The sequence below is a fragment of the Panthera tigris genome, chromosome D2 (genome assembly GCF_018350195.1).
Source record: "Panthera tigris isolate Pti1 chromosome D2, P.tigris_Pti1_mat1.1, whole genome shotgun sequence".
In the NCBI taxonomy this organism is placed as follows: Eukaryota; Metazoa; Chordata; class Mammalia; order Carnivora; family Felidae; genus Panthera; species Panthera tigris.
Window position 1 is genome coordinate 44,623,118 of NC_056670.1, and position 12,499 is coordinate 44,635,616.

The following is a 12,499-nucleotide window of genomic DNA, read 5'->3' on the forward strand; positions in this document are numbered from 1 at the left end:
GGAAAGAATAAAAAGCAAAAGGAGGAACAACTATGTGGGTCAATATAAATGAATATTGACTGAACATAGCAATAATAGTAATGTCTTGCTAGGTGTAAAATATATGTGGAATTAAAATGAATCATATCAATACCATTAAAAAACGGGGAAATAGAGATTGAGTTTTCTAAGATCAGAACATTGTCTGGGAAGTGATTAAAAAGTAAGATTTGTCTTAGACTATAATATACAATAGATATAAGTTGTAATCTCTAGGGGAACCACTAAAGGAATAACGAACTGTGTAAGTAGCGACATACAGATGGGAAGTGGCAGGATTAAAAAATGAATTAATGCAGGAGCACCTGGGTGGCTCAGTGGGTTAAGTGTCCAACTCTTGATTTTGGCTCAGGTCATGATCTCATGGTTCATGAGATTGAGCCCCGCATTGGGCTCTGTGCTGACAGAGGAGCCTGCTTGGGATTCTCTCTCTCTCTCCCTCTCACTCTGGCCCTCCCCCCATCAAAATATGTAAATAAACTTTAAGATTAAAAAAAATGCAGTTACAATATGAATTAATACAAAAGAAGGCAACAAAGGAGAGAAAACAAAACAAAACAGGACAAATGGGAATAAATAGCAGTAATTACATGTAAATGAGCTAAATACACAAAAGACAGAGGTTGATAGACTTGATTATATTCAAGAGATAATTATGAGAACATAAGAAAGTTGAAAAATATGGGGAAAAATGGAAAAGTTATGCCATTTTGAGTGTTAGAGCTGTTTCACAATAATACATGGCCTAATCCACCAGAAAAAACAACTGAAAATGAATATGAGCCTAATAACACAGCCTCAAAATATACAAAACAAAAATTGATAAAACTAAAAGAAGAAACAAACAAATCCACAATCACAGTGGGAGACTTTAACCTCTCTCAATAATGAATAGAAAATACACCTTCCTCCCCCCAAATCAGTAAAAATAGATGATTTGACCAATCTGATTCATAAACTTGACCTAAGAATAACACAGGACACCTGCTCACACAAAATACAGATTTGTTTCAAGCGCGAGGACGTTACAATAAAAAAAAAATTACAGAAAAATCTCTTATGAACATAACTGCAAGAACACTTAAAAATGTAATAACATGTCACCAGACATTTGTCCATACCCATAGAATGTGCATCATCAAGAGTAAACCGTGATGTGAACTGTGTTTCTTAGGTGATTATGATGTATCAATATAGGTTCATCAGTTGTAACAAAGGTACCACTCTAGTGAGGGATGGTGATAATGGGAGGAGGCTCTGGATGTGTATGAAAAAAATCTCTGTATTTTCCCCTCAATTTTGCTGTGAACCTAAAACTGCTCTAAAAATGTAAAGTCCTAACAAAAATAATTTAAAAAATGATGTTGGTATGTAAGGATATTAAAAAGTAATTAAAAACATAATAGCAAATAAATCTAGATTTTAAAGAAATAAGTCCAAGTACTACTGTGTGTGTGTGTGTGTGTGTGTCCACACAGACATACAGACAGACAGAGGAACACAAACACCACTGGCTTCCAGTACAAGAATGTAAGTTTGGTTTGAAATTCAATTTTTTTTAATGTTTATTTTTGAGAGAGAGAGAGAGAGAAAGACAGAGTGCAAGGAGGGGAGGGGCAGAGAGAGAGAAAGAGAGGGAGACACAGAATCTGAAGCAAGCTCCAGGCTCTCAGCTATCATTACAGAGCCTGACTTGGGGCTCAAACTCATGGACCACGAGATTGTGACATGAGCTGAAGTTGGTTGCTTTACCAGCTGAGCCACCGAGGTGCCCCTGGTTTGACATTCAGAAATCAGTACAATTCATCACATTAAAAAAAAGGAGAAAAATATGATTAACTGAAAAGATGCAGAGAAAGTATTTGATAAAACAATGCTATGATAAAAAAACTTAAAAACATTTTTATTTATTTATTTATTTTGAGAGAGAGATCACGGGGGAGGAGCAAAGGGAGAGAGAGAATCCTAAGCAGGCTCCAAGCTCAGTGCACACAGCCTGACAAGGGCTCAATCCCATGAACCATGAGATCATGACCTGAGCCAAGATCAAGAGTCAGATGATTAACCGACTGAGCCACTCAGATGCCCCATAAAAAAACTTAACAAATTGAGAACACATAATCATGAGTAGGTTAAAGGTCCAATAGCAAATATTCCACATAGTAGTGAATATTGAAAGCTTCCCCCCTAAGACTAAGAAGGCTACCTGCATGCTCTCCCCACTGGCAGCCAGCACTCTCTGGAGGTCTTAGCCAGTGCAATTTGGGTTTCCATCTTGTACCCTGTAACCTTGCTGAGCTCGTTTATTAGCTCTAACAGTTTTTGACAATTCCTTAGCATTCCCTATAGACAAGACCATGTCATCTGCAAATATAGTTTTGCTTCTTCCTTTACAATCTGGTTGGTTTTGTTTCTTTTTCTTGCCCAGTTGCCCAACCACTGCAGTTTGACGAGATAAAGAAGCCATAACGATTGTGAAGGAAGAAACACAACTGTCGTTTGCAGAGGTCATAGCTATATGCAAAGAAAATACAAAGAATCTACCAAGTATTACAATTTAAGTTATTTTAGTAAGACCACTCAATAGAAACAGTCCACATACTAAAGTTAATAGAATCTCTACATACCAGCAAACATAAATATAAAACATCTAAGAATCTAGTGAAAGATGCACAAAAATACTTTTCTGAAAACCACAAAATGGTTTTAAGAAAACTTGCAAAAGACCAAAAGAAATGGAGGGATATACCATGTTAATGGATTGAAGATTCAGTATTGTAGGGATAAAAAATGGCCCCCAACTGGTCTGTATACTCCATGGAAATCAGTCAAACTCTAGCATTTCTTTGGTGTGGAAACTGACAAGCTGATTCTACAATGCTTTGTGGAAATGCAAAGGCCTTCTTCATTCTGCAGGGATCACCTGGAGGACAGGATTGAGACAACTCAGGTCACCTCTCGCTCGTCCAATGGAAGCACTTGTGTGTTTTTTGCCCTGACCATGTCTGTAGACATTCCAGCCCAATACAGCAATCCCTTCTTCTTCCCCATCAGACCAGAGAACCTGTCAATCTCTTGCCATTGAGAATGTTCAGTTGTGAGTCAGTTGCACCAGTTCACTCTGTCCTGCAAAGGGGATACTTAACAACTTTTCCAAGTGGCCCAGAAAGGCCACTGATAGGCGTGAACGTCACCTTGAAAGGTAGGGTGGCTGGCACCTCTTGTCTCAGGACCCCAGGTGAAATGGAAATAGTCCCAGTTTAGTAGCCTGCTATCCAAACATATAGAGAACCCCTATCACGTGTGTGCTATGATGTTATTAGAAATTACTGGAGGGGCGCCTGGGTGGCTCAGTTGGTTGAGCATCTAACTTCGGCTCAGGCCATGATCTCGCAGTTCCTGAGTTCCAGCCCCACATCAGGCTTGCTGCAGTCCTGCAGTCAGTGTAGAGCCCACTTCAGATCCTTTGTCCCCCTCTCTCTGAGCCTCCCCCGCTTGTACTGTCTCAAAAATAAAATAAAATGTAAAAAAAAAACTAAAAACAAAGAAACTACTGGAGTGTGGGCTTTGTTGGAATGTGTGTGTACAATAAATAGAAAAAGTAAACAAGATATTCTGTTTGGACCACTGCCAGGTAAAGTGAGTCTTTGTGCATTGACAGAGATCAGATCGGAAGCGAAGTTAAAGAGGCACAAACGGAGAATAATGATGGCTACTTTCTTTTGGCGAAGTTGCTTCACTGCATAAGAAAAGAGACAACACGAGTTTAAAGTTTGTTCCATTTTCACAATACGGTGTGTTGACCCCGCAAGTTCAACAGCATTTGGGTGAAAATGCAGGTTGCCTGTTAACAGAGACAGACGCGATGGCTGCTCATTACCTTGAGTACAACTTCACGGGGATCGGATGACTGTGGTTTGTGGGGACTTCCATTTTAATGAACTTCACATGGACACCTGCCACAACACAGTCCCCATAATGAAATCACTTAGGTTTATGGGAAAAGCTCTCAGCCCTGCGGGCTACGCTTTTGACCGCATGCTTTCACCATTTCCTGCCTAAAGTGAGAGCCCCAAGGAGCTGAATGCTGTCAACCAGGGAGACCACAGAAGCCACTAGAACACCTGTAAGACCAGGGGCGTGAGGCTTGGATTCTGGGCAAGATGTGGCATGATGTGGGCCAGGGTCTGACCCAGCCCTGGGAGGGACCTAACACAGGTGAAGTCCTCCTCCCTGGCACAGGGACAGGGCGCCGAGAACACGTCCACCACTTGGTACCTGGGTGGGTTGTTCCCAGTGTTATTTCCCAGGTCCTAAAGCCAGCGAGTCTTGATCCCTGAGAGCTTTCTCTCCTGAGCTGTGGGCACGCCGTGCTGCCCAGGAATCCTGGGGCTGTTCCACACCGAACTGCCCAACCCAACTCTCAGACTGTGCTATTTATTGTGGACCAACTGAAATCAGTGCTTTGGGCGCCCCCGGCACCCCATTATTCCCCCAGCGCAGTCTGTGTTCTCTGCTAAGCGGAAGGCAGGGAAACCAGAGCCCATATAGGTTTAGCATCAACATGCCATCAGCTTTCTAGGATGGTGGAGCCTAAGTTTCCAGTGAGCACACAGAGCTCTGCTATCCCTGAATAGAGTATTTCTTCTGAATGCCTGAGATTCCGGTCCAAATCGGGACTGTGGTGCCTGGGATTCGGAGCCCAGGTAGCCCCACGGGGAGAGGAGGATGGAGTGAGTCGGGAGGGTACCTGAGGCTGGCGGGTGGCAGCCAGCCACGCTGCCTAGCTGGCCGGGGCTCCCTCGTCCCTTCTCTCCTGCGTGGCGGCACTCACAGTCCCCTGGCTCCGGCCGGCCTGGCAGCCCAGCAAGATGCTGGCTGGAGCATCCAGGCCTGTGGCTGCCACAGGGGAGAGGAGAGCAGGCTCCCCCCGCAGACCCGAGGGCGCGAGCCGGGTCAGGGCTCAGTGGTGCGACAGAGGGCATGCCAGCGCTTCACCAGCTCCTTGGGCTTGCTGAACATCTCGTTCCAGTGCTCTAGCTGCTTGCCCCGGGCATACATGTAGGGGCCCACCACCACCCGGCCCAGCGCGTGGCTCTCTGCGGGGGAGGGAAAACGTTGTCACTCTCTGGACCACAGAAACCACATCACTTCAGCAACATCCCCCGTGCCTTCTCTCTCTCTCTCACTTACTCCTCTTTTCGAAGGGTGGAGCAAGCCCCCTCCCTCTCTAAGCATGAGCTGACAGCCCCCAAAGGACCCTGCCTTTGCTCTGGAGTCGGAGATGGAAAAGGGAGCCCAGGTGGAGAGCCAGCCCTATGGGGTCACCTACTCTGCCTCTCACCCTCCTCATGAGACATCTTAAGCCAGCCTCACGCCAAAGAGCTGAGGGAGAAAGGGGTCCCTCCGGAAAGAAGCCCTCTTCCATCACCTCCACGCTGCCTGAACGCTCCTCCTTTGCCCGTGTCCCCAACAGCCCTGCCGGGGTGGGGGGGCAGCCTTACTCTCTCCTTCGGCGCCCTGCAGCACGGTCAGGCTGAGGCTGGCAGTGTCCAGCTCAGCGGGGTCGGCCTTGAAGCTGAAAGTCTCGCTGTACACGGGGTTGGCGGAGCCCAGGACAGCCGAAGTCTTCTTGCACTTGACAAACTTGTTGTGGTTCATCAGAGACACTTTGACACACACACCTGCGGGGCAGTGCAGACCGTGGGCTGGGAGGAGTGGGTGGGGTCCAGCCTCTGGCCTGTGGGAGGTCTGGCTGGGAGGGTGCGGCCCACCCTGGGCGCCAGGACCCCCCGTTGCTCACAGCCACTATAGCCGGAGGGCGTTACAAGAGGAAACAGGGTTGATTAGTGTATGGCCTCACGCCCCGAGGAAACGCTGGGCTCCCTTCCTCTTCCTTCCTCTGTGCCTCCTGAACTCGCCCACGGCTCGGCTGGCCCTTGTTTACCCGGGCCTGGCACCACACGCCCATCCCTCCCTTTGGTGGAGGGGGGCCCTCCCTGCCTGCTGACTGCTCAGGCTCCCTGGGGCCCCTTAAACACCTTCTGCTTCAGAGGGCTGAATTTTTGGAGTGGGGCTCATATGGGTTTTGGATCCACAGTGGAAGGTTGAATGACAACTTGCTTACAGTGACCCAGATGCGGAGACACACAAATGGCAGACAGCCACCACCTTGCCGGGGGGGGGGGGGGGGGGGCGGGGGTATACATACATAAGGGCAGGACATTATGCTGAGCCAGAGCAGAGCCTTCGCTCCTCCAGCTGCTGGGTTCTGGGGGGCTAGAGGAAGCAGCACCCCATGCTGCCTGTCGGCCCGGGATGCCTCTTCTTCCAGCCGGGCGCCATGCCTTGTGTGCAGGGGAACCCTCCCTGGGGGCAAGGGGGCACGGGGTCTGGCCCTGGAGGAACTGGAGTCCTTCACAGAAGGGCAGAGGTAGAGGCAGGATCAATCTAAGGTGGGTTCAATCTAAGGAAGTGGTTTCCCACATCACAGTTGTCCACAGAGGGTGGTGAGCACTCCCGTGGTGGCTCAGACACAGGCAGGAATTGCATGGCCAGGGGCAAGGGGCAGACTCCAGCTCCCGGCCCCAAGTTCACAGGACAGAACCTGCCCGGGGGAGGAGAACTTACTGACAAAACTCGTGTCCTCCTGGAGCTGGAGGCCCTTGGCTCGCAGCACGACCACGGTCAGGCGGCGCAGGCAGTCGTTGTAGCCGAGGCAGAACTGCAGGTCTCCAAACTCAGAGGGAGGCTGGGAGGCCGAGAGGAAGGCACCCGGGTCAGTTAGCAGGTGCCGGAGGAGCCACGGTGCCTTCCCGGCTGTGCCTTCCTCCTTGGTCCTGGCAGTCAGGCACTGGTACTGTGTGGCACTTTTCTCCTTTAACCCCACCCTCATTTGGGCTTGGATGGGGAAACTGAGGTCTGGCCAGCTGAAGGGACTTGCTGAAGATAACTACCATGAGGGGCAGAGCTTAGGACACAGATCCAGGTCTAGGGGATTCCAAAGCCTATTCCAAGCTGCCACCATCCTCTCGGGGGTCAGGAAGATAGAGGGTAAATATTTTCCTCGGTTGGACCATTTGGGGTGTCACCTTTCACAGCTGACTGATTTGGGTGGGAATTTAAGTGTGGACTTTTTACAAGTCTCTGATCTCCAGGGCGAGAGAACCTCAGGCGGCCCTTCCCTGCCCAGGAGCGGCTCCACTCTGCCCCCTTGTCCCATGCACTTGCGGCCCAGGCCCAGAACCCTGAGCCACACCAGTAGGCGCAGTGGGCAGTAGGCTGAGGGCTGTCGCTGGCCGACAGGTGCTGGGTCACACCTGCCCACGGTAGTCTGACACACAGTGGTATATGCCTGGTGACCTTGACCTTTACCTCCAGGCTCTCAGCCTCCAGGTCTCTCCAGATGAGACGCCGGCAGTCACCTGCCAGGGTCTCGTTTTTCAGGGGGAAGAACACCTGGCCCAGGAGCTGGTGCTTCCTCTGTCTGTCCACGTGGTACACGGAGAACCTGAGTACCCTTTGAGTGATGCTCTTGCTGGACACCTGGGGGAGATGAGGGTCTGCGCTGGGGTCAGGTGTGGAGACAGGGGATGGGATAGGATGGCGTGCTGTTCTGGACCCAGGAGCTTTTGGTGACAGGTGACTCAACCAGGGACCTGCACACCCCAAGCCCAGGCATCCTCAGGGGGCCCTTTCCAGCAGCGAGCCCAGTACCCCTGGGAAGCGGGAGTGTGTGCCACAGCCTTGCCTTGCAGGGTGTGTTTCGAGGACCAGCAGCGTTCACCACTCACCTGGACTTTGCTAGAAATATAGGACCTGGGCCCCACCTCAGGCCCATGAAGGGAATCTACCATTTAACAGGACCTCCAAGTGATTTGCCTGCACATAAATGTATAGACGGTCTCACACCGGAGCCCAGGGAACCTGCCTGTCTCTGCCATCTGAGTTGGGCACCCCTCTCCCTGAGGCTGTGTCCTCATCTGTAATGGGGATAGTGTTTCTTACTCTTTGAGTTCCCCACGCAATCATGGGGTCTGATGTTTGGCAGATGGTCAATTAATACTGATTTGCTTCTCTTCCTCTTTTCCTTCCCCTCCCCCATTAAAACACAAAGAGGCAGAATGAAGTTGGGATGGGGCAGGAGAGTGATGGTTAAACAAAAATCAGTTTGTGAGCGTGACATGTGGCCAGGCCGGTCAGCAAGGCTACATGCCTTCATGTCACAAGGCTTCATGCCCCGAGAAGGGCGAGGTCACCTGTGAGTTCCCACAGCCTTGGCCCCCAGCAGGAGGCTGGGAGATGGGCCCCATGCCACCCCTCCTTTCAGCTACAGCTCTCGGCCCAGAAGAAGGCAAGAATCAGGGCTCTGGCTCAGCAATCACCCTCTTCTGGATGCTGCCTGGACTGTCCTTACTTTGCCAGCCAGCCTGCTGTCTGCTCTTGAAAATGTTTGCCCAAGGCTTCAAGGCAGCTCTTGATGGCTGGTTTCCCATAAGGGGCCCCCAGTCACCTGCTCAGGCTCCCAGGTACCTGTGAGCTTGGCTCAGTGCCCAGACAGCCTCTGCACCTCCAGACCCTGAGCCAGCCCGCCCACAGGCCAGCAAATGCACCACCTGCTGCAGGATGGCTCTAGGGTCCTGCACCGGTCTCTGATGGGATAGGCAAGTTCCTGCCCCCACCCCAAGGGGCATGGGGGGCTTGCCCTCTGCCTTCTTTAGATAACCTTGCCAGAAACCTCACAGTGCTCCAAAGCCTTGGAGCACTTCTCCAGAGCCCCATGGGCCAGAGCGAGGCATTCAGTAGGTGCTCCAAGAATGTGTTTTCTCCTTCTCTCATCCAGGCAGCCTGGCCAGAAGGAGCCCAGCCCTCTACCCCCTCACCTCCCTAGTCTCTGCCCTACCCCCATCATCAGCGGTCAGGACAGGGCAGGCAGGGGAAAGCAGAGCTGGTGGCATCAGGGGTCTTGGGGGGCTGCAGGGTCCTGGCTAGCACAGAAGGCTGGAGCTCACCTGCACGACGTCTGCTTCTTCCCAGGAGGCCAGACCCTGTCTGCACCAGAGGCCTTACCTGGAAGATGAAGTGCTCATCAAACTGCGGGTTGGAGGTCTTGCGTTTGGTCTTGGACTGGAGGAAGCACCGCTCGTCGGGCAGCAGATGAAGCTTCACCAGAGGGCTGCAGGTCTCTGAGGGGCCTTGCAGCCTCCGCGCCTTGATCAAGCCCACCAACAGCCGCTCGGCTTCCTGCTGGTATTCCAAGGAGAACCACAGCCGCCCCAGGCAACCCTCAGGGAAGTCCGTCTCACTCGTGTCGTCTAAGAACTTGTATAGCTCTGGGTTGATGGTCCCCACTATGCCTGTATTTCCAACGACACAGGGGCGGGGTGGTCTGCCAGGCCAGAGGAAGGCAGGGCCATGGGGGACAGCGAGCTCTGGGCTTCACCACCCCTGCCCCCTGCTCGTCTCTTCTTGGCTGAGCCTCCAGTGGGCAGTTCACTGGCCTCTCCAGACCACATCCACCACCTGCCCTTCTCTAGACTGAACACAACCTCTCTCTCTAGTACAGCTCCTCAGGCAGCCTGCCAGCACTAAGGCAGGGCATATCCAGGCCTGCTTCCCTCTGCGGCTCCCAGCAGAGTGAACAGTGTTCATTTAATCCCTGCCCCTTAGTTCGGGGCCTGCTTGTTGGGCAGGGGGTTCATAGTGCCCAGGACCTGACCTGGCCCCTGTCCATGGTGCCCAGACGATGTCTCAATGATAAAACTTTGCCTCTTCTATTCCTGTTGAAATTAAAAGGGCCTCGCTGATAACTGGGTGGTTCCTGGGAAGGTATCTTGGAAGGTCTTCAGAGCAAAGGTTTGGGCAGAAAGCTGAGCACCCAGCTCCCACCCTTCTGAACTCTGGATCAGCCAATCAATCAGTCTAGGAAAGAACCCATCAAATGTTCTGCACCCGCATACCAGGGTTCCAATCCCTCTGTTGCCTACAGCCTCTGTGACCTTGGGCAAGGCACTGTTAGCCTTCCGAAACTCTGTTTATGAATGTGCAAAATGGGGTGAGGATTTCTCCCCCCAAAGAGGCAGGGTGATGTCTTACTCCACAATGGCACATGAGGCCATATCTGGTAGAGGCTAGGGTGCAGCAGGCATTTGGTAAACCCAAGTACCTGGAAAGAATGGTCACTGGGCCACTCTTCCCAAGGGAAACCAGAAGATTCTGCCCAGAGCACTAGGATCCCAAGGGAAATGGCTTTATTGCTGAGACTCAGCAGAGCCCAGCCAGCAGCACCCCTGCTTCTGTTTCACTCCTGGGGTCCAACCCAGGGGGTGGGGCTGCTGCCCAAATTCTGCCCCCAGGAGGCCAGTGGTGTGGGCTTTCCCCAGGCACCACAATCCTGGTGGTCTCTGCCCCCAGAACAAGTGGACCTGGTAATTGGGGGCATCACTGGAGGGCTGCTGGTCCAGGCTGTTTTCCAGGGTCAGGCCCATGAAACCAAATGGTTCCACCCCGGCCAGAGCAGACCCCGACCCCAGGCAGGCTCTGGCGGGAGCACTCACCAAGGTTGCTGCTGGAGGTGTGGGGCAGGAGCTCCGGGGCTGGGCAGGGGTCCCGTGGGACCTGAGCCCACTCTCCACTGTTCAGGGGTACCCAGTCTCGGTCTTGGAAGGAAGGGGGCACCACAAATGGCACACCTGGTGGCCTGTCCCGAGGCGGGAAGATGACATGTTGGTGGCAGGTGGAAGGTGTGGCTCCCACAGCCCATAGGGGTTGAGTGCCAGAGGCTGGGGGAGGAAAAGCCAGCAGGAGCCAGGAGGAGGCAAGAGCACCATTTTCTGGGCCCATACCTGCCCCCACCTGCCCCCCACCCTCACCCGCAGCCAATACCTCTGCCTGTCTGCAGCCAGTGGGGCCAGCACTGCCTCAGCCACTTACTAGTGGTGTTCCCTGGACCCGTTACTTACGTCCTCTGAACCTATAGGAAATAAGCTCATTCTGGAAAACGAGCTTCATAATGCTTGCCTCATAGGTTGTGGTGACAATTCTGGGGTTTCTTCATGATCGCTCCCAGCATGATGACCGCATACAGGAGGCACCCCCTAAACAGACCTTTCCTTTCCCACCCTACTCCAAGGGCAATGCCACAGGGAGGGCCCTAAGCAAGGTCAGGGGCTTGCTTGGCCCCACACCCTGCCTTACCTGCTTGTCTGGGTCCTGGTGGCATATGGCGGGCAGGGCTTGTCCTCTTGTGTGCTGGACGCAGCTGTGGTCCCTGACAGCTCCTCATAGGTGAATATGGCACAAAGCCTCTTCCAGAGACAGCAGCTCACCCAGATCAATAGCAGTAGCAGCAGCAGCCCCCCAGCGAGGCCCCCGATTACCAGGGCCACCTGCTCTGGGGGCAAAGACCACTAGGACTGTGATGCCTGGAGAAAGCCACTCCCCTTCACACCACGGACCTGCTGGGGGCAGGATTTGGGCAGCAACCACATGCCCTGAGTTGGACCCCAGGAGCGACATAGAAGCAGGCTTCCTGTTCCCTTGGAAAGCAGCTGGCCCTGGACTTGAGATTCTGGCTGAAATGAACCATTTTCTTGTGCTTCTGAGTAGAAATTAAATCCGCTCTTACCAGAACCTTTATCTTCCCTGGACTCCTATTCAGGCTTGAGAGCAAACCCGAGTGTGGGCATCATGTACGTAAGGAAAGCCCAGGAAGGGGTGATGTCCTGGTTTGCATTCCCAGCCCTATCCTTTGGGGTCCTGGAACCCGCTGAGAGGCCGAACTCACGTTTGAATTCTGTAACTGTCTCTACAACCCAATCCCTTGTTCAACCCTCTATCAAGATGAACCCTCTTAGGGGAGTCCGCTGGAGACAATGGGAGTGTGGATGAAGAAAAGGGCAGTGGACGTGAGAAACGGAGACACAAGTACCCTTTGCTGCCTGCACCCCTACAATTGCGGGGACCTGGCAGGATCCACTCCCGTTTCAGCGCCCTCTCTGGGACGCTCGCTCCCAGGCGCCTGCTGCCTTCCTCTGACAAAGAAGGGGCCTCCTTCGGGTCACGTGCGGACACGGGGCTTCCGGGGCTCTGGGGTCTGGACGAGGGGAGTGGTGAGGAGACACTCCCCCCCACCTTCCTGACCCCCAAAGGTCCTCGAGGGGCAGGCCCCCCTCTCCACCTCTTCCCGCGCTAGGAGCCACAGGCAGGTGCGGGCGGCGCCCCACCGGGGCAGGGGGGGCGGGGGGAATTGGGGGCCGAGGGCCCCCGACGCCGAGCTGGGGGCGCGGGTGGGGAAGGGGGCACTTACCCGCCATGACACTGCTCGGCGGGCTGCCGGGGCTGGGGCGCACTGGTCTCCGCGCCTCCACTCGCCGCGGGGCAGCCTTTTAAAGCGCGGCGGGGCCGTCGGCGGGCGCGGGGGCGGTCCCTCGTCGGGTGCTGGCGGCAGTCGGCGGGGAAG

At 53.1% G+C, this 12,499-nt stretch overlaps 1 protein-coding gene across 1 annotated transcript; it reads right to left on the minus strand.

Moving 5' to 3' along the window:
• Positions 1-3,525: 3,525 nt before the first annotated feature.
• SYT15 (synaptotagmin 15) lies at positions 3,526-12,023 on the minus strand (the record flags this gene model as incomplete). The annotated part of the gene is made up of 8 exons (XM_042960575.1): positions 3,526-5,138; positions 5,544-5,723; positions 6,670-6,790; positions 7,414-7,584; positions 9,109-9,395; positions 10,596-10,738; positions 11,236-11,431; positions 11,969-12,023. Coding segments are annotated over 8 exons (1,296 nt in total), but the record flags the coding sequence as incomplete, so codon positions are not given.
• Between the last annotated feature and the right edge of the window lie 476 nt (positions 12,024-12,499).